Here is a 22,648-nt window from a genome sequence, read left to right as displayed (position 1 = left end):
CATTCGCGAGACTCTCAACTATTACATTGGCCGTTTTTCAAGAGCCGACTAAAATGAATACGCGCATTGTGCTTCGATCGATTGGAAACTCGATTGCGCGAGCATGGACAACTAAATCCCGTTTTTCTCTCGCTGTCTCTGAAACGAACTTTCCTCTCGAGCCACGGAAGTCGTGGCCATTAAGCAGATCGTCGCGGAAGATTGCCTTCTGCTGAATTGGCGCAGACTGTTGGGTTCTCCGGCCCTTATAAGAGATCGTCTCGATTTTAATAATCGTAATTCTAATTCCATTTCTGTTTTGTTTTTAGCTATCAATATCTAACCGTTCCGTGGCGAAGATGACCGAAATAACAGCGAAATGGTATCACAGTTTATGCAGTCAGTTTCAATTTCGGTTTAATTTAAATTCCAACGAATTTCACTTGTCGCTAATGGACCGAACAATGGCACTTTCGATCGTGGTTTCGGTCATTTGGGCCATCCAGGCGAAAGAACCGTATCATTCAAAGGTCTGGGCGCACCGTGCCAAGAAGGTCCGGAATCGCAGGGAATCTAAAGCGCTGTTGTATTCTCGAACTCTTCAGCGTGCCAACCGAGCCGCGAGCTAGGAAGCAGATTAATGTCGGCTACGGAAAAATTTCGGTTAATTATAGTGGTGCCGTGGCGCAACGAGGAGAGAGTCCATCCGAGATGCATCGTTACCAGCTAATTCTTTCAACGTCCAACACCAATCTGTGCTCGTCTCCTGCTAAACATTTACGAACTGCCGAAACTCAACGGTAACTGTAACGCGCTAACGCGGTTTCGTTTATTGACATTTAGATTGTAAAGAAGAAACGAGTTTGTTTTGTTCATCGATTCGTTTTAGTGTAAGATAGCGTTGTAAGTCGTGAAATGCGAAATATTACGATAATGTGCCATTTTTCCTGTCTAAGATTTAATTTCACCTGCTCTCGGGCTTGAGCCTTCCTCGATTCCACGAGTCGGTCTAAAATAAAGAGAATCCATAGCGAATCTATGGATTGGCGTAATTCATTTAAGAGGTAAGGCCACTTCAGAAATTTCAGAAAATCAATTTTTGTTTGTTAATATGTTGCCTTAAATCTTTAAGAATAAGAAAAGCAATATTTCATAGCCCGGGGAAATCTCAAAGAGGTCGTTTTCGAATGTTCTCCCAAGGTATCTCGCAACGCGCACCAACCACGCGGCAATGACACAGCGGACTACGTTCTTCAAATCGGGCGAAACGATAACTCCTACAAATCAGGTCCTATTCTCTTAAAATTGGCCTGGAGTGGCCCTCACCCTTTAACCATTCCAACGCTATCGCAAACCGTAACAGTAATTGAAGAAATCTTACCTGTAGCTGTCCGATGGCTGCATTCGGCATCGAAGGATCGAAGGAATCGGTCGAAAGGTACGTCGTCTTTAACTTCGAGGAAATTATATATTTCCCAATGAGAAAAGTTACATTCCATACAAAAAAAAAAAACATAGCAGAAGACGTATGGTTACGCAACCGTGAAACGATTGTACTCGTTTATCAGTTAAATAACAGCGATATAATCCTTTCAGTTCAACGTACGGATTCGACGAGTTATCGCGTTGGTCACAGTCTATCTCGAGAACGGACAACGCTCCCTTAACGACCGCGTCGTTAAATCTACCCAAGGATCGAACGAACATACAAAAACGGACGAATGGGATAAACTCTGAAAAGTGTGTAAATCTTTACAAAAGTTGCAACAATCTTCTCGCTCCGTTGTTTTCCTCCAGTTCGTCGGGTACACGGTAAATACTTACATAGAATTACGTTTCTTTATGGCACTCGGAAAAAAGGCACTTTTGGCATTCAATTGATGGCACACGGCGATAAAAATATATAATACTGGTGACGATATGTCCTTCTCGTAGTTTTCATCGTTCGAGTTACCGACAACGAGGTTTCACGAATGTTCTCCGAGTCTCGTGATCACTTGAAACGATATCATTCGTTTTCTCTTATTGTAGTAAGGCACAAGAATCTCTTTCGCGCGAAAACATCTACGGATACTATGAAGATACACTTTTAAAAGTATTGTTTACGATAAACCACATCTTCTCACTACACTTGTCAGGCCTGCTCCATTTGAACGTATTCAGCTCACAGTTACGCATTTCTTTCAGATCGCTTCGACGATGAAACGCGTCCAGTCTCACAGGAAATCATCCCCAAGTGCAACTCACTCTTTTGCGTAGCGATAGTACTAGAAACGACGAAGCTGTTGTTGTACGATTTTGCAACAGTACGGTTAAAACTTTAATAATTATTTGAAAGTTTCAAGACTTTCGTATCTTAATCTCATTATTTCTTTCTGATATTATACTAACCTGTTAGGTAATACGAGTAACACGAGACCGTATGAGCCGTTCACTGCACAAATCATGTAGCTCCACCCAGTCACATAAAAATTGTAACATTAATGACGATTATTTCTTGGCTATTCTTTCTTATTAATTTTATATACCGTTAGATGAAAGCTACATCTGTATTTATCCATTCTCCAATATTTATTCGAATTTATATTATAAAGGGAATTTTAAGAAACAATGTACATTATTTCGTCGCATTTCTCAACCTTTTGTTTCTGGAGTTAATCAATTTGTGCAATGAACGGCTCATATATCGATAGCTTCGGCATTCCAGACACTAGCACCAAACTAAAGTCCCTCGAAAAGCGAGAGTTACACTTGGACCCGTCTCCTTGTCAATTACACGGACTGGCTGGTTGGCTGTTCGCCGCGGAGGACTGCATCATGATTGTCTGGACGGCGAGGACAGGCGAAGCGGTCACCACCGGCGTCGCGTTGTCCCCGTGGTGATGACGATGATGATGGTAGAGTGCCGACGCGTAATACTGCTGATGATGATGGTGATGCGGATGATGGTAACCGCTGACGCTGGTTTCCTCGTTGTCATTGTTGTTGTTATTGTTGTTGACAGTGTTTTCGTTGGACTGGTGATGATGATGATGATGATGATGGCCGTGATGATGATGATGGTTGTTGTTTACAGCGATGCATAACGGCGAGGTCGGAGACGTCATCGGCGAGGACGCTGGAGAGTTGACGGTAAGATTGCAACCACTGGCGAGGATGTCGTGGACCGTATGAGGGCTAGGCCACTGGAGACCACTGGCAGTCGTCGTCTGGTGACCGATGTGGATCGCGGTCGGCGACGATGGCGACAGCTTGCACGGGGGCGTCGGTTCAACTGGAAACGCACCGGTACCGAATTGGTAGGAACGGGTTGTTGCGAATTCGATAATCAGCGCTCGTATCAGGATGGAAGAAAGAGACGCGACTGTTGCCTGATATCCCGCGAGCTCGCTGCTAGAACTGAATAGAGCCTGGGTCAATCCACGCCAAATCGATCGCTTCCTGTACTCGAGGTTACGAATATCGATGAAATTAACCCTTTGCATTCCAAGCAATTTGGTTCTATACAGATAGTCAACTCCGAGACCATTTTTCTTAGATTTCTAAGCTATGGAATGGTCACGAAAAACTCTTTGCAGTTTGTCAAATTGTATGATTTTTTTTAGAATTTTACATTTTTATTGATCAAACAATCATACACAATTAATAGTTTGGTGGAAATATTGTCCTTTGTTTGATTATTTATGTGAAGTTGTACTCACGCGTAAAATTTAGTTATCATTTGTTATTATTGTATAAGAGTATGTTTCGCGTATTAATTTGAGTAGCAGAAGTATAAGAGGCATGAATGTTTGGAACAATCTAATGTATAGCTGTCTTTGCGATGCAATATTACTGTGTGTGACGACTATACCTGTCGTACCTTGATACTCACGATACACATAGGTGCGCGCTCTAAAATCAGGACGCCACAGCCGACTGGTTAAAACTCAATGACAAATTGTGGGTGACAGGTGGCCTTAGGAGTGCATAGGGTTAATGTATCCTACGGTCTTTGTAAACACAAAGGTTAAATGGCTCGAAGTAACGAGTACAGAAAGCGATAGATTTGGCGTGGAATGAACCCTCGATCTTATATGCGTCTTACGAGTAAAAAGACTAGGAAACGCTGTCACAGTGGGTAGGTTCGCGTAGACGTCTGTGACTGTGCGTACAGTTTGGAAAAGTTACTTGGCAAGTCGATAGCAAAGCGTAAGTTTGAAAATGTTCTCGGTCGGTATCGATGCGAAGAAGTAGAGACAGAGAGGAATTTCAGCTACCAACCTGGATGATGATGATGATGATGGTGATGCGTTACAGCGGGTGGCGGCGTCGCGTGATAAGGCGTCGGCGGATAAGGGACGGGACAGAGCGCAGCTCCCGCGGCGGCCGCTGCCGCGTACAGGTGATGATGGTGATGATGCGCTGGATGATGATGATGCAACGCGGTAGCGGTGCCAACCTTGTTCCTCAGTATCCTGGAGATGCTGCTCACCGATGGCACGTTGTACTTGTCGCAAACGCCGTCGGCCAGCAGACGATCCCTGATCTCCCAAGCGAAGATCCCTGGATCCTTGAGCTTCAACTGCTTGATGTACTGGACCACCTTAGGCGTTGTCACCCGGGGCTTGCTGCCGCCGATCGCGCCAGGCAGTATGCTGCCAGTCTCGTGGTAACGGGCCAAGATCTTGCTGACACAACCATGGCTGACCCGCAGCTGCCGCGAGATGTCGCACGGCCTGATGCCCAGCTGTGCAAGCTCCACTATTCGCAACCTGACCGCGTTCGGCAGGGGTCGTCCGTTCACAAACACACCACCCAGTTGATTCACCTCGCCGTACTGTTGCTGCTGGTGCTGGTGATGTTGCTGTTGCTGTTGCTGTTGCTGCTGCTGCTGTTGTTGGTCCGCGCCCAGCTCGGCCACATTGTTCTCTGCTCGCGAAAAGAGGGAAAGGGAGGATTAGATCCGTGTGCGTTCGCTGAACCAGAGGCCAGAAATATTGGCGTTTTTAAAATACCGAGGCCCCAGGTAGCGGTAGCTGCGAAAAGGAATGATAATGAGACTGGGAAAGCCGATAAGTTTACTTGCGTAACATAGTAATAAACTCCTTACGATTTTTGGTGGAAAGTAGCGCCAGTAATTATTAACACGTTCCGTAGCAAACCGTTTTTCCGCGACTTATCGATGAGGCCATTTGATATTTTGACGAAAGATTGATATATTATCAGACGATATTTCGTTACATTATCAATCCATAAGTAGTTAGCTAATTTAGAGCAGTTATCATATCGTGTACCGCTTGTGCTGCATTCTTTGGATGGAAATATATTTTACAAAATTAAATTTATCGTAAAATATATGTTTTCAGCGAATTAAATAAATATGTACCACCGGTGGTACACGTGGCACGTGGAACGTGTTAATGAATCATTTATTATTCTGTTATTTTTCTCAACTAGATACGAATTCACTCTCCTCTGATCCGAGGTTCGTCGAAGGACCAGCAGTTTTGGACCGCATCGAACAAGAAAAACGAGTGGCATCGCTCGATTGGGCAGACCTTTTGGACCCTTTGAAGCTTTTTATAGTCGACGTGTCGTAGTCGATTACGACGAGGGCTTTCGGCCCATTAAACTCTCACTAAATCCCAATTTTATTTTCTCCCGGCGTTTCGGTTACGCGACACCCTCGGTTTCCGAGTTCGCGTAGCGCGCCGCCGTGCCGTTTCTGCCGAGGGTAGCGATACGATTTTGATTAACAAAATCGTCGCCAGCCGTTGCTTTACAACGGCCAGTCGGAATGCAATGGAGCTGCGCCATCTAACAATAAGATCGAGTCGTCGAAATAACGCGACGATAATATACACCGCATCGAGACATACACCTGGTGTAGAGAGTTCGTTTTAATGAGATGCAGATGTATACGGGCTCCGTGTCGTTCCTGTTAATCCAATCCGCCTTGTGTAACAGCCCTTAATTAGCGAAACGATGCCCTAGCAATTGCTTCTAACTGCATTCCGAAAACCCACCCAAATTCCGTCAGTCGGTAACCAAAGACAAACAACCCGTTGCGAGCATAATAAGAAGAGCTATCTTTAACCCAAGACTCGAGCTACACTCCGACTTTCCCTGATACACGACAACAGGGGAAACTCTTACATCCATCTCCATTACGTGCGAAACAAATTACACGGACCGCATACCGTTTTCGTTGCGTGGATTTCGTATTGATTTCGTCCTCAGGGGCTGTAGCTGTGTTTCATTGTAAATGTAGCTACAGTACGGGCTGAGCCGTCTCGAGGTACCTTAATTAAAATGGGGCCAGTAGGCCCCAGCAGACATGTAAAGCAGTGATGGGCAAAACCCTAGACTTTGAATAAATCTGAAGTTTGCCGACGTGTTTCTCTCGTTTCCTTCTTTGGGAAATGTTCAAAAGAGGAAACGAGACAAACATATCGGCAAACTTCAGATTTATTCGAAGCCTAGGGTTTCGCCCATTACTGATGTAAAGGAACGTAGTGTAAGTAGTTGACACGTTAACTGCCGCGCGCATTTTACGTGGTTTGCCCATAGCGCCAACATGAATTTTTCATTATGCGATATGTATATTATGTTAAAGTTTTATCCACGGCAGGTAAGGTGGGTTATGCAATGGTATTTAATGTATTTTTCGTGGTCACCGGTGACCCCCACGGCAGTTAACGTGTTAAGGATTAACCCTCTGCACTCGAAGCCATTTTATTCCAGAATGTACTAAGAGGAATCATGTTGTATTAAATAACGTAGCATAAAAAGCATGTAATTTATTGTCACGCTATTGTGATTTATTGATTGATTATTTGATTTTAATTGATTCACGATTGCTGAAAAGTTACTTATCTTCGGTGTATTATTCGAGTTGTTTATCTGGACAAGAATTCCCATGTTTGGCGACGAGAGGAAGCGCGAAGTCGTCCCAGACGGAACGCGGAGGACGCTCTTTCCTGTCCGCGGAAGGGACGCCGACGCCGCCGGTGGTGAAATTTATGTGGCTCTCTCCTCTTTCTCCCTTCGTTTCTCTTTCCGTGCACCGAGCAAGCTGGCCGGAGGTACTACGGAGACGAACAGGAGCAAATAAGAAAACCGCGGTCGGAAAGGAGGGCCCTACGATGGCCCTCGTGATTCCTGGAAGTGGAGCACCGTCGCCGACGCCGACGCCGCCAACCGTAGAGACGCGTTTTTGCGAGAGCGCCCATCGACCACCATTTTTTTTCTCTTCAACCTCCCCGCGAACCCCTCGATTTCCCTTGCGATGGCGAACTTTTTGGCGAAGGCGCGACCCTTTGCTCTTCCCTTTCAACCGTCAACGAATGCATTGTGTACCTGATGCGTTACGAATTTCAACGTTGAGCCAAGGATGTTGTTCGCGACGTCACCTGTGTACAGGTGCCAGTACTTTTCATCGAAGAACCATAGAAATTCATTTTGAAAGTTAAGTGTCAAAGAAAATGAATTCGAACGAAATACTCGAACTTCAATGAAGTTTCGGAGACAAATACCACAGAATATGTTTGGCTAGCTGCATCCCGGTGCTTCACACTTCTGGAATACTATATATTTTATGTTGTTTGCATTCGACCGCGTGTTCTTTCGTGAATCAGTAGGTGACTATCTTTTGTTTTCCATAACTCAGATGTTTAAATCGATATTTCCGAAAGCTGTGGCCCGCGATTTCACTCGCGTGGAATACAAACGTTGCAACCCCTTTTTACCCCCTTAGGGGTTGAATTTCGAAATATCCTTTCTTATTCCTTGTATACGTCATGAAAAATTCAACTCTGTGCAAAATTTCAGCTTTCTAGGTTCAAGGGTTTAGCCTGGACGTTGATTTTAATCAGTCAGGACTTCATTTTTATATAATAGATTATGTAGTTTCCAATCATCTACAGCAGTGTCATAATCACAGCAGAAATTTTCAAGAGTACATATTGGTGCGGAGTCCGCGTGATACTCGAGTGATGGAATGCTACATGAATGGAATGTGGCAATATTTAATAAAAAAGAGACTACAGAAATTTTATAGTTACGGTATAATGACTGTCAGAAAGGTGAGAAAATATTGTAAAAAGAGAGAGAGATCACTTTCACATATTAATTTGAGTAGCAGAAGTATAAGTGGCATGAACTTTTAGGACGACCTAACACATATAAATGCATAACTATTCTTCAGCGTCCGAAGAACACATACGAGACTCGTTCCAAAGGTAAACTTGTTTCATCCTGATGATAAAATACACCAAAACCTAGAGCATCGTATTGCCATCGACTGAGTGATTGCTTCTTTCCAGGTACTCGAATCTGAATACTGCAGTCGATGAAGGTAGATCGATCCGACGAAACTTTTCTGACAACGTCAAACTTTTTAATTGACGGAAAGGCATCACGAGTTTTCCGGGAATTACCCCGACCGGAGGAGGAGTTTTTTAGCAGATCGACGATTCGTGGAACGACCCCGACGTGGCCCGTTAAACTCCAACGATTTGGACTTAATGATCCGCGTTACGTTAAAAGCCCCGTCTTTTTGCGGCGAACAGTCGATCGCGAGGGAGTAGCGCGCGCTCGTTAAACAAGGAGACAGGGCTTCGTGGTTTATGTCGGCTCGTTTATAGGTGAGTAATTAATGAGCGGATAAACCGCTGCTTTGATAGATTTACAGTTATGATGAATTTCGTGGCTTTTCAGGGCCTCGGCTGTTTCTGTCAGCGCCCGCGTGAACCGTGGAGCAATATTCTTCTCCGAGGAGCGATTCTTGACTCTTCACGCACGGACATTTTGGAGCACGAATGTTAAATAAACGCAGGACAATAATATACAGTCTATTTCATAAATATTCGTAGCGTCTATGTCTGTTGAAGAAGTTTGACTAAATTAAATAATAGTTTTGATATTACCAAATGAACTTTTCATTATACATTTATATATCTTTATATAGACGAACATATTTATACAAACATACACTTGGAAACATCAAACTTACCATTTAATTCAACCCTCAGAAGCCTGATTTTCCAAATTAAATATTAAAAAATATCAATGTATTTATTATTTGAACAATTTTGACAGCTGACGATTATTTCTTTATCATATTTGAAACTTAGGGCATTTAAGAGTTAAACAAATATCTTCGATAGACACAGAGGGTACGAATATTTTTGGGACTGACTGTATATCGAAAGGTTAAAGAACCACGCCGAGATATAGAAATACAAATTTGTATCGTGTAGTATCGACGTTTGTGAAAAGCACGAAGGCTTTATTTTGTTTTTTTTTATGGGCCCCCTTTTCAACTACTCGGAAACCAATGTTTCCTTGACCCTCGAAGCATTAATCTCCAGATCTCTAAAGTCTCCGCTACTAGAAATCCTATACGGGTCAGTAATAAATTAGTAATATCGAATGGGTCCCCAACTCTCCCACGCTAGAGAGTAGAAAATATTATGGGTAGACGAAAAACAATCGGATTACGTTTCTGGGCGAAGAGTTGGTTAACTAAATAACGGAAGTGTTTACGATAGTAATAACAGTAACGATAACGATACCTAAGGCAACGCTATAGAGCCAATTAACCTCTTAACCTCTTCAACCCTAGTGAGACATATACGAGACGTTCACTACACAAATCGACTAACTTCGCCTTTTGAAAAATCTTAAAAAGTGTCAAAACATTTGGTATAGTCGTAATTTTTTTATATTTATAACTTTCCTGAATAGCAAAGATTAACACCATTCAATTACAAACATTATTGCATCGCATTATCATTATTTGTACATTATTGTTTCGTCGTATTTCTCAACTTTTTGTTTTATGGAGTTAATCGATTTGTGCAATGGGTTAAGTAAACCCGCAAGAGTGTTGATTACAGTATCACCAGAGGACCCAAAACACAAGTCACCGGAGAAGAGCGAAAGTCCCGGCGTCCCAAACGAGGGATCATCCTCCTCGTGTGGACCATGTGGCGGGGAGACGCGAACGCGCACACACGCGTGCAGCACTCATCTCGCTCTAAATACGTGTATTACACGCGTGTAAAATTACTACACGCGTCGGGGCTCTTTGATCCCGACCATTCATCACCGCACGCTCGAGAAAAAGTCTAATAATATTGCGTGCACGGCAACGTTCACGCGTGTGCGTGCGTGAAATGGCCGGATCGCCGGGTTCCACGCGACGATCCGCAGATGTATGCGACCGCTCGATCTTCCTGCAACGATTATATTCCTCCTCGATCCGCGACGATCCGCCGGGAAGCTCGTGCTAGCCAGAGAACGGAAGGGAGATAGATAGGGGGTTGTACTTTCTCTGCGAGACAACTGTGGACTTATTGTCGAACGTTCCGAGGCGAATCAGCCGCAACCATGCGTTATGCAATTCGTCCGAGATGGGCAGAATCTTATTCGAATAAGAGACGAAGAGTAAACAGTACTCTGTCAAAGAATAAGTTTCTCTCTACATGTTAATATCATCGTTAGTTGACTGCTGATGTTTATGCAAATTCATGTTTTTGCAGATACAGAGAAAGATTTGAAAGAAACAAGTTTAAATGAAAGTACATCTTATTTTCTAAACAGTGTAGTGTGTACTGGATTATTGATATTTTAACATATTTTTGTATTTGCGCATATTTTCATACATTTTCCCATATTTCCACTTGTTATAAATGCATAAACATCCACAGTCTAGTTATAATGTTTGTTGCCTATAGAATAAAGTAATATTAATGATGGTATTTTATATAATTTTGCATTTGTTGCATTCTTATATATTTCTCCATACCTTACTATTATTGCATAAACATTCACAGTCTAATCATTAGATATACATATATGTACATTCTATACATCCTACACATTTCTAGGAAATTTGAATGTGCAAGAATTTATAAAATGCATACAGTATGCAATAATGTAAAAAGCATTAAATGTTTATGTGTATATATATACAGGGTGTTCGAAAAATGTTGTAACACCTTGAAAGAGGTGGTTCGGGAGGTGATTTGAAACAACTTTTTCCTTAGCGAAAATGTTATCCGAGGCCTCGTTGAGGAGATATTAACGGAAAACACTGACCAATCAGAGCGCGCGGATACCGTTGGAGCGGCCGCGCTTGTACGCGACAAGCGTTTCGACGTGCATCGAAGACATTGGACGCGGCCGCTTAGCTCGTAGCCTTCGCTACCACGGCCGCTCCAACGGTATACGCGCGCTCTGATTGGTCGGGGTTTTCTCTTAATATCTCCTTAACGAAGCCTCGGACAACATTTTCGCTAAGGAAAAAGTTGTTTCAAATCACCTCCCGAACCACCTCTTTCAATGTGTTACAACGTTTTTGGGACACCCTGTATATATATAAATATATACATTTATATAAATGTATAAAATATATAAATGTATATATATATATAAATGTACCTACGGAAATTGAACCTAAACAGGAATTTATTTTACTCTGTAAATAAATGTCTCTGTAAATATATATAGATATTTACAGAGTAAAATAAATTTCTGTTCATGTTCACTTTTCATAGGTACATTTGCAAAGATTTTATTTTACGCTTCGTACTTTATGTTTGGTTTTCTTTAGACGGAGACTCAGATTTCATGTTGTTTTGGGCTCAACGAAGGAATAACGCGACACTGTAGAAGTCAAGCTTGCGATCGAGATTGATAGCGCGACAATAACTACGACGGTGATTAATAACGTTCAGTCACAATATCTGCCACCGTTAATATTTCGTAGCTTTTATAACGAGCGCTTCGATTCTGTAGCTAATTGTGCTCTTTAGGGAAGTGGAGTTGGGCGAGAATGATGCGCGAGGTGCGTTACGCTGATGGAATTACACTGTCCAAAATGATCGTAGTGTCGCGAACGTGTCGGAGATGAAAGAAATATAGTTGCGCCAACGTCTCCTATAAACGCTACCAGAGAGCTTAGAGTACCATCAATTTCTGCGAGTTGTTGCTTACATTTGCCAAAAAATTCACTTTTAAATTGATCGCGACCGCATTTTCTGAATGAAAGTAGTCTCTTTCTCTCTCTCTCTCTATCTCTCTCTTTCTCTCTCTCAAACACATCGTGAACATCACTCACGGGCAACCTTTGTAATTCCGCGCAAAACGATAAAGTAATTCGAATAAACGACCGCCCAATTATTTCGAGCGATTTGTGCCTTCAATACCAGAGTCCCCGTGCTCCGAGAGATACCGGGGAGACGCAATGAAGCTCCAATAAGAAGTGTCGCGCGCTGCAACGGAGAAGGATCGGCTAATTTCGTAACTGGAAATTTGCGAAAACGATACCCCGGGGGGGCGGAACAAATTGTCGCGGACAAAAGGACGAGCAAAAAAGCCGGCCGCGGTGTATAAGTAGAGAAGCGAACGTCGAGGCATGGTCCGAGATGTGGGCGTGCACGAAACGAGTGATGGATGTCAGTGTCACCCTCGAAAACATGTGTTTCACTTACGTAGATGCCCCCGAACGCGACCAGTGTTTGTCTACCATTCTCACTCGCTAATTATCGACCCCCGAGCCACCGTCCCCTTTGTCGGTCTCCTTCGCTTTTATAGAAACGGATCTTTAATTTAATTTCAGCGGTGCCAGGGCGCACATGTCAGTGCTTAGGTTCGTCGAAGCGGCGCGTCAGAAATTAAACCTTCTTATCCTCGGGCGTCAAGTTTAAACCGTCCGAGGAATCGTCTAACGCCTCGGATTAATGTATCGTTAAAGGAAGTTTTACTCGAGGAAATTCGATAAGAGGAATAAGTTGATAAAAAGGAAGATGGTCTCTGCAGAAAGCCAGGATCTGTGCGAAATCTGACGCAGTAGTAGAATTCTGGAATGTACGGACTTTTACTCGAAAATTTGATCTACTTTTAGGAGTCCTATAGACCAGACGGAAGAGTGGAAGTCACTTGTACACTTTTCAGGATATGACGAAACTTCATAAATTTTGACAATTAACCCTCCAAGGACTTCATTTATTTCTTCTGCAAACGACTTGCAAGAAATTTACTCTTATATTTCAGGTCAATTTTGATATTGGTTATCCGAGACATTATACAGGGTATCACGTTTAAGTTGAGATTGTAAAAAATCTCAAAGGCACGTGATTTAAAAAAATTAACTGACTGTCATTTGGTGTTTCGAGTGGGGGATAAGATGGCACTACTAGTTTTTTAATCCGTGGGCGTTTTCAAGCTTATTTCAAGGTGATTTTCTCTTACTTTTTATCATAAACCCATATTTTTTTTATTTCAGAATCACTACGTAAAAAGGTAAAAGACGGACACGAGTCCATCCGAGGATTATAATAGACTGCGGACGTTTATGCGAATTCATATCTTTCCAGATTTAGATAAAGAACTGAGATTTAAATGAGAGTACGTCTTATCGTCTAAATAGTGTAACATGTGTTACTGATATTTTACATATTTTTGTATTTGCGCATATCTTTCTACATTTTCCAATATTTCCACTTGTCATAAACGGATAAACATCCGCAGTCTAGTTATGTTTGTTACCTATAGAATGAAGCCTAAATCGTCACGTATATCCACGACCACATAGATGGGATGTCTCCTCGTAAGACAGCACTCTTGAGAGTCTGTACGACAGTAGATAGTCCCGAAGTCTGGATTCAAAACGCATTTTGGGCTTTGAAGTTTCGAAGACTGACTGAGGAGGAAATACGACTATTTCGAAGGGTCATGAATCTCAGAATCGAGTCAGAGTGTCTGAGGACGGGGTGATGCACGTAATGCACCTAGATTCGTACCACGTGTATCCGCGGCCGTTCGAAATAGGCCTGTCAGGCTTCGTCATTATTTCCAGAAGTCTCATAACCTGGGCACCAGCCAAACGGCGTTATCTCCCACCGGAAAAGGATTCTTGGCAGATCAAGGCGATTTTTGCATCGCCGCGTCTAAAATCGGTGTCTGAAATCACAGTGTCGAAGCTTCCTCGATTACGTTATCGCGCTCGATGGAATAGACCAAACGTTATCGCGCGAGCTCGTAAATTCGTGACATTTTGAAAATGTATCTTATCCGCTTATCGGCCAAAAAAATCGATCCCGAACTTTTCCTTAGATTGTTGTACCGTCTATTTATAACCGCATAGTTTATGCAATTTGACGCAAGAGGAAATTAATTATGCGTTAATCGCGGTGCACTTTTCACGATAGCCGTTTGACCTCGTCGAACATTGTTTCGCCATAGCTTCGTCAATTTGTAGACCCGTCTGCTTGAAACTGAATTGCAACTTCACTTTGCATCTACTTCTCATTTCGATAGTAACACTTTATTTACTGGCCTATTTAAAAACAGCTTACAAAAGGATTTTCTATGTTAGTATTACGTAAACTAAAAAGTAACGTCGTTTCTTTTCCATTAAATTCAAACAAATTTTTAATAAATCTCTACTTTTAATTAATTATACAATCGGCCTCGTTAATCTTAGGTAGAGCAGGATGTTTCGATAATTTGGTGTTTCGTGCCATTGCAAATAACTCGCAAGGAAGAAGCAATCTCGGTTTCCTTCTAGGCGTTCGATTTGTATTTTTCTCTCCGACCTTTCGCCAAGTTTTCCAGTAATTCTTCCTTCGTACCTTTCTTCGTGCACCTAAAATACATCCGTGCGAAATTTATCTCGCCACGTGCGTGTACGCGCGCGTGTCACGCGGGAACCCGCTCCCGCATCTGGAATACGCGATGACAGTGGGACCGAAATATATCCGATCGACGAACAAAAAACGTGCACCGGCAAAAGTACATCTCTTCTTTTTCTTTGTCGATTCCTCGAACGTGTCTCCGGTTTTGGCGGAAGACTTATCGAGTCTCTTCTTATCAACTACAACCTTTGATATATAAATAATCAGCCCTAGTTTAATACAATCGATTTCTAAAAGAGAAACGAACGAAATACAAACCGAAAAATGTTGGGTTGAAAAAGGTGAAATAGAAATTTATCTTACCCTGCGAATGTTATAGTATGAATTTTACTTTTAATATTTTATTTTTTTTTTATGTTATTGCATACTGTGTGCATTTTGTAATATCTTGCACATGAAAATTTCCTATTATTCAAGCAAGTGAAACTGGTACTATCAACAACATAAAAATACTTAATTGAGCTGCTATATTTGAAAATGAAATAAGTCCATTTGGAACAAAAAAAATCGTTTATTTCTAAAATAATTTTAATAATTACTATTTTATAATAAAATTCAAAAGGTGTATAGTGTTGAAAACATCACTCGAATCGATTAGCGTTTGCCAATTATTTTTAAATTAATTCAAATGCAAATCGGTACATGAAAAAATGGACGATCCATTTTCAAATATAACAGCTCAATTCTTGCAGTGTATAATTACAGTCCAGTTCTTTCAGTAACGGATCCTTTCGAATACACGTCCCGAGCTCCAGCTACCATTTCGTCCATCTTCGTTGGAAACTCCAAGATTTGTTCGATGCAAAAGATGAAAACGGATTTAAAAAGCTCACGGATCGAAGCTAACATTGCTGGCCGACACGCACGCTAAACAGTCGCGCGAAGTTTTTGGAATAGGCTATTAGAAGATTCCCCCGATGGCCGACAGCCAGGATTTTGAATCACGGGACAGGTATGCACGTCCAAATCGTGCAAGTAATAACTTGTCAACGATACATCTCGGAATCGTTTCACCGTACGATCGTTGTCTGTAGGCGAAATAGCCCATACGATACGTTCCACCTTGTCGCGTTTTCATAGCCGAACCATCACGGGCCGAACGGCGAATAATCTAAATAAATATTCGAGCTGAACGCGTTAATACACTTTGCATCGATTGTAAAAGTGAAACGATGTTTGCTCGTTCGACCAACAAATAAATGAAATATATGTATAACGGTAGAAGCATCCCGATATTGAATCGTCTTTCGTAGCAATTCGCAAACCTCAACTAACCTAAGTAATTTTAATAGATTTTAAATGACGTTCGCATATCGTTGTGTCACATTTGACGCTCGATATCTACTTCTGCACAGCTAGATATTTTATTTATTTCAATGTCGGATTGTATCCCAAACTATGATACATTACGAATTATATTTCTGGTACTCTAATCGCGAGATGATAATAATAGCAACTAATAACATCCTTATATAATATTTAATTAAACGATTCGGAAGATCCCGATATCGGTTTCACCAGCGTGTAATGCTATGTTGTATAACACTCTAAACGAACCGACGAAGACGCATCGAGCCGTTGCTTAATATTACGATAAAAAGAAAGATACCGTCTCCTATGTTTCTGCATGATTTATGCTCGCCATCTAATCGACGAGTGCCCTCTTCTGTAGTACTCGAATTTACGTCTGGGCTTGGTCGAAGTTCAGATAAATACATATTTTAGTGCCCTGTAGAAAATTGCTCGGTCATCCATGCTTGTATTGCACGCATTCGTCTCAATACAGTTTAATCAGAATAACTTTCACGAATAACTTTCTGTTTCGCTCGAATATCGTTTCGAAGCTGTTTCTCTTGTCAAGATTCTCTTGTCTTCGAGGAAGATAGTTCCATGTATTTTCAACGTTTGGAGAAAGAACGCTTGTCGAGTATTTACAGAACCTTCCAGAATTGGTTAATTTGTAGTTGGCAAAGTTGCTTTTAGGGAAGTGAAAGTTGCAGCAAACACGGAAAACTCTTTGGTAGGATTAACTTTGAAGGTAGAGCAAAATTAGCAACAACGAATTGTCATGGGCACTTTTAAGACTAGACGAGCGGTAGAAAAGTAGGGAAGGATACCACGAGGACCGACCAAAACGGTTCCTAGGTAGCTCGAGAGAACTCCAGGAGCTAGTACAAGTATTTGCGCAGGGTCCTTTGTCAACCAGACCTTTTAAAAGCTGGCTTCTTTATTTAACTGGAACAAACGGTACTAATTGAACGCTAATGAATCTGTAACTGCACATTTCCTGACAGCGTCAATATTACAGGAGGCATCTGGAACCTCTATCCGGAGGCAATCTGATTTTCGACTTAGATCGTCATTGCAAACAATGTTTCCTTAACATTTACGTTGGTTATCGAACATTTTTCTGAAGGACCAAAAGATGTGGATCTACAGACCGTTCAGAATTTAAGAAGAAGACTGCAACTGGGAACCGAAGGACTGTGTTACAAGCATAAAAGTGAATTAGTCATAGTAAATGTCTATTTGATACAAAGATTATTTAATCTCTTCATATCCTTGGCCGCGTTTAGTTTTCTATATTTATCTGTCGATAATAAAAAGAACAAAAATTTGATAATAGCATAAAAAAATCGTCCCTGAAGAGGTTACCCCTTTGCTGTCCTATTTGAACTATCGCTAAAAGTCCTATTTGCTGAAAATTTGATTTGCAAAGGATTAAGAAAGAATCATTGTTTAAAATCATGACAAGCAAACAGAATTAGAAACAAATCGCAAACAACGTTTCCTTCATGTATAGTGTATACGTCGATTATATCGAGCATTTTTCGTCGCTTCTCTTCCATTCTCGATGATCGGATCTCAGGCAAATATTTAATCGTGCAAAGTAACGCAGAAACATTGTGGTTAATCAGTCGGTCCCGAAGTGTCTTGACAAATTTTTATTGTCGACAATATCTCCCGCGTCCACCCGCTTGGAACAAGCACGCTCGGACGACTTTATCTCGCGACATACGTTTCCAATGTATCGCGTTATATCAAGGTCTGGAACCGTACGTCTCTGTTACTGGTGTATTGGAGTCAATAATTTCGGGGGATTGTCAACGTCATCGGGGACAAGGAGAAAAAAAGCATGGGCCCCGATAACGCGGACGTCTCAAACCACAAGCATTATTTCCATATATCGTTCCGCTCGGTGATCGCGTTCCGGAAAAATTAATCGATCATTCCGAACGTCTGTTTTCTTTAATCGGTGAACACAGTTTACCTGCGAACCACGTAGCACCAAATGTTAACGATGAACTTTAGTCGCGCCCTTTTCGCTTGTACCAAGACTGGTGGTCCACTAGTTACCAAACACCCACTACAGTGGTCCCATTTCTCATCTGCTCGAATAAAAGTTTGCTCGCCTCTAGTCGCATTGAACACGCGAGAGGGAAAAATGATCGGCATTTGCCGCGAAAGGGTAACGTTAGATCTGGGTCATCGGCGGCTGTTTCACGCGTCACAACAACCGTAGCACATCACGGTGATTTATGCTCGCACTACCAAAATGTAGGTCACGATACCCGGCCCCTGTCAATATTTCTGATTGGAAGTGTCCTCCTCGGCTTGAACTTCTTCTCAACCGAGGATTGCGCATCGACCAGAAGGTTTCGAACTTTTTTTCCCTGATTAAAGCAGTCGTTCTCGTGCATAGCTATCCTGTACATCTATTTAATACAAGTTGATGTACAATAGGGAGGAGACGAAAGATACAGTCCATCGTGGTGCAGGAAACGATTTCTAGAATTTCTATGAAATTGGAGATGTTTGATGAACTCCAAGTAACGATGAACAAAGTGTCTCGTCACTTAACTTTTGGAAGCTTCCGCGTGTCCAGTCGTTCAGGACGAGTATAAATACGTAGTCCACCGGTAACCAGCGACGTAAATCATGCTCAGTGGAAGTCAGCTACGAAACAGTCTCGTTAGAACGGTCAGATCCGTTATTCCTGAAGCTAAGGAAAGACCGTTGACGTAATTATTCGAACACTACTTCGACGAGTCGCGTTTGGCAGCCCCGTCTCGTTGTAGGTTTGAAAAAAAAAGGATGAAAAGCAGAGCGATAAGGACCGAAAGACCGCATCCGCGGCTCGGTAAGGGCAAAGGTTGCCGACGAAACGAGTACGGTAAACTTTCTCTGAATGAAACGATCCGTCGTTCGTTTGCAGCTTAGGTGCCGTTCGGTATCGAATCCGATAATTGCTAACCAGCCTATTTTATTATCGTTTCTGCGAAATTAATAAGTGCAAGCGGCCGACGGCGCCGTCGAGATACAAGCGCCACGTCTCATTTAATTATAAATTCAATTAGGTCGAAGTTGATCGACACTCGCGCGCGACGTCGCGCGGCATTTTCAGTGTTTTATCGCGGAAAAAGGAAAGGAAAGAAAGTTTAGAACGAACGCCCTTGGAAAAGAGGAACGACTGCGTCGCAAATGAAGTCTCATCCAGCGAAATCGTACGGTTATCGACCATTTAGATTTGCATCACACATTTCTTTTAGGGAAAAGAACAATTTTTGCTCTTCAAAGCAATAAACAGAAATCAATTTAGGCTCGGTGTCCACGGAGGTGTCGCTGTATCGGCGCGTATCAGATATTTTACGCTTATTGTAAGCTTATTGTAGCTTCATTGGCACGACAAACGCGAAGGAATGGACATCTGTCCACGAAGTGTCAGTGTCGTGTTTTCGTTGCTTGCATGCTTTCGTCACGAAGCCCGGCGTACGATATTGTCGGTCGATAGGCGTATTGTAACGTACGACATAGATCGCAAATATCGTTTCGTGAAATTTCTGTATATGTTACGTGCTATGTCGGTTACGATATCTGTTCTTTTGCGCTTAGCGTACGTAGGAAAGAATATTACCGAGGGCGTATTGTCGCGTTAAATACGCTTTATTCAAGCATCTATGCAATGACGCTCCGTGGCTTACTCGAGAGACGTTTTTTCAAACCATTAGGCCGACCGCATATGGGCGCAACTGATCAGTTTCAAACCACTCTGAAACTAGTTGCATGCGACCGTGGATCTAGGTAAAACAAAGATAGTGGAGTAGGTAAAACAAAGAGCGCAAACGCTATACTTTGCAACACTAATTTCAAATCGGTTGCGCCCGTGTGCGTTTGGATTTTGGTATGGCGATCCCCTTCAAAACAAGCGAAGTTAGTACTCCAATTTCTTGTATTTCATGGAGGACAATCTGCTACCTTGAGGTTTGTAAAGTTAATTGCTTCGAAGATCAAGAATTTTAATGCTCCCTCAACCACGATTAACCCCAGACGAAGACAGTACATTTTATTCACTTTTAGAACTTCATCAGAGTGAGCGAATGATTCCATCCACCAAATTGTAAGGGAAAAATAATTGTTGAGAGACGACACTGTTTCTCTGGTCGATGGAAAGCATTGTTAACTATCCTTAGGTATACACAAAAGAGCGACTGAAGAGTCGACTCGAACGTGGCAACGAAACCGAGGTGTCGAGGATCGACGAGCATCGACACTTTATCATTTTTTCGCAATCGCCTTGGAAAATGAACGATTACGTAGCGACATTAATCATTCATTTTTTAATTCTTTACTCCCTTAATTTTACCGTAATGAAATACTGACTTTTAAAAGCGTATTTCCTTACAGAATGAAAAGCGAAATGTACGGAAACTAGCGATCCAAATCAGGTAGACAATTTTTAGAACCTACAGTATAGAGTATGTTGAAGAAAGCTGGGACCAAACTGGTATAAACCAGCTGGTATAAACTACAACTACCGTGCAAACTTTGGTTCTTGACATTTTTTTTCGTTCTACCAACAGATCTCTCTACCCGTGGATCTCTTGGTCGACTGTCCAAAGGGAAATCGGTCCCGACAACCTCTGTCAGCGGATTTCATTACACGGTTCGACGGAACAGTATTTGATCGCTTGTAAATCGCAGGAACGATCGCTCACCTAGAACTATGGGATCCATCGGGAAGACCACTCGCAGCCGTCGGCGTCGGCTACATACAACGCGGTTCCTCCGTGATTCTGCGAACCCTGCGCAGCTTCTTCCACTCTCTTTCGACACTTGCGCGTTCGGTTTAAATTCTCGATCCGAGGAATCGTCTTAATTCACGGGTTAAGTATCTTCTGGACTTTCGTAAACTCGCAATCCAACCGTCAGGTAAATCTTCACGCACTTTGAACTCTCTCGACCGCGATGCGACCGTGTTCCCTCGTGCACCAGCATCCCTTCGATTTTACATCTTTCCCGTAAGTATCGGCGTTCTTTGACAACGTCGCAATGTTTCAGGAGAACAACAACAGGCACTTCACTGACGTAACACGCGAGAACTTGGTGCCACGGACGTCAATCGTTTCTGCATCGGAGCGGAACGGCGTAAACTGGCGGACACTCGAGGGGCTACCGCGTCACCGAACGATCAAAGAAGATGGTAACAGCGAGCGATCCGCGACGTTCATTCACGCAAGCCAAGGAGAGACACCCGACGCGGGAAAAACGCGACAATGTAGCGCGTCGGTAAATAACCGGTGCAAACAGCGTGCAGTGTGTCCATGTACACATCGGTTCGCTCTACTGTGGAGGAAAGAGCGAGAAAGGTAGATGCGATGCGCCGTATGTGTGTATGGGCGAGAAAGAAAGGTTGCGAGGAACGGAGAACGCCGAGTTGCGGCTAGAGAAGACGAAAAAAGAAGCACGGACACGGTCAATGGTGCGCGGCTCGCCCTTCGCTGCCTCACTGACTGGGGCGACAGATTTACCAGAGCAGAAATAAGAAATCTCCTCTCCGGCTACTACCGTGGCCTTAGAACCGCGGCCCCCGCCCGCTGGCTGTGTAGTCGTTCCTTCTCTCGTGTATGAGCACACGCTCGCGCGCGCACCGAGACCGTATCTCGCTGTTCGCGTCAGCGTCAGGGACGGCTTTTAGATTAGGCAGACTAGGCATTGGTCCAAGTTTCTGCACGGAATTCGTCTCATCTGTTTCTTGTCGTTGAATGTGTATTCTTTTCATCACATGCAATTACTCGAGAAGTAATCTTGCTGCTTGTATCTACTACTTCGAGTTAGCTAGTTTACTTTTCTTACGAAACAAAAGTTCAAAGATGAAATTATCATGAATTCCGATGCATTAAGCACTGGTCGTACGTAATCTTAAGCCGATCCTGGTAAGCGCGTGAGCGAAAGACGCGCCCACTGTACTGCTCTGACGTTCGCGATCGTGCACGTCCCATGCAGCAAGAGCGAGCAAGAGGAAGCTGCGTATCGCCTTGGAAAAAGAGAGATAGCGAGAAAGAGCGGCTCCATCGAGAGAGGAAGAGGTCGAAGGAGAGCGAACAACGAAACAAAGAAAGATGTGCAACTGAATGCAAGTAGGAGAAGGACGCACAAAGATAGTTTCGTGAGGACTGCAAGTGGTCGAGCGACCAATCGGTGCCGCTCACATTCACGTGTCGCACACATCCCTGCGCACTCGTTGCACTCGGTGCATAACTGCAGTTTTGCTGCAAGTGTGCACGAGCCGCACACTGGTGCGCAAGCTCGACCAAGCGCAGCCAACAATCACGATGGATACTAAGGGGGAAAACTAGCCACGCTTAAGAGGCGGAGCTACATTCGCACGGACCATTGGCTCGAGCACTGCACCGTGAGCCAGCGTGGTTTACGCCTCTTCATTGTGCGCTCGTGCCTTACGTTTATTGTCTTATTCTACCTCCCTCGCTGTATGCACGAGGACCCTTTCAGCGTCCTACTATGCTCTACTCTATTTACGTGCGACCGCACCAGGGTACATTTTTACGAGTATAATACATAATGAATTCTGAACACGGAATATTTATTGATTTATCAGTGATATTTATTCAAGTCAAAAGATAATATTATCAAAAGTATGAATATATTATTCCGGTGAGGGTTACCACGAACTAACAATGTTTCTC

At 42.9% G+C, this 22,648-nt stretch overlaps 1 protein-coding gene across 2 annotated transcripts; it reads right to left on the bottom strand.

Moving 5' to 3' along the window:
• Positions 1–1,055: 1,055 nt before the first annotated feature.
• Positions 1,056–21,447, bottom strand: LOC128895488 (paired box protein Pax-1-like). 2 transcript variants are annotated; one of them, XR_008461811.1, is made up of 4 exons: positions 20,660–21,447; positions 4,243–4,890; positions 2,371–3,253; positions 1,056–2,246 (listed from the first exon to the last, which is right to left on the bottom strand). XR_008461811.1 is itself a non-coding variant. In XM_054158120.1 (3 exons), the coding sequence occupies exons 1-3, from the start codon at positions 20,676–20,678 to the stop codon at positions 2,748–2,750; spliced, it is 1,173 nt and encodes a 390-aa protein (XP_054014095.1). In that variant the 5' UTR covers positions 20,679–21,447; the 3' UTR covers positions 1,056–2,747. The 2 variants fall into 2 exon arrangements, 1 of the variants encoding a protein (XP_054014095.1); XM_054158120.1 differs by having other exon boundaries at positions 1,056–3,253.
• Positions 21,448–22,648: the final 1,201 nt, after the last annotated feature.

This window comes from Hylaeus anthracinus, unplaced genomic scaffold, assembly GCF_026225885.1.
Source record: "Hylaeus anthracinus isolate JK02 unplaced genomic scaffold, UHH_iyHylAnth1.0_haploid 5, whole genome shotgun sequence".
Lineage (NCBI taxonomy): Eukaryota > Metazoa > Arthropoda > Insecta > Hymenoptera > Colletidae > Hylaeus > Hylaeus anthracinus.
Note: the sequence above shows the minus strand (reverse complement) of the source record. Positions and strands in the feature narration are given on the sequence as shown.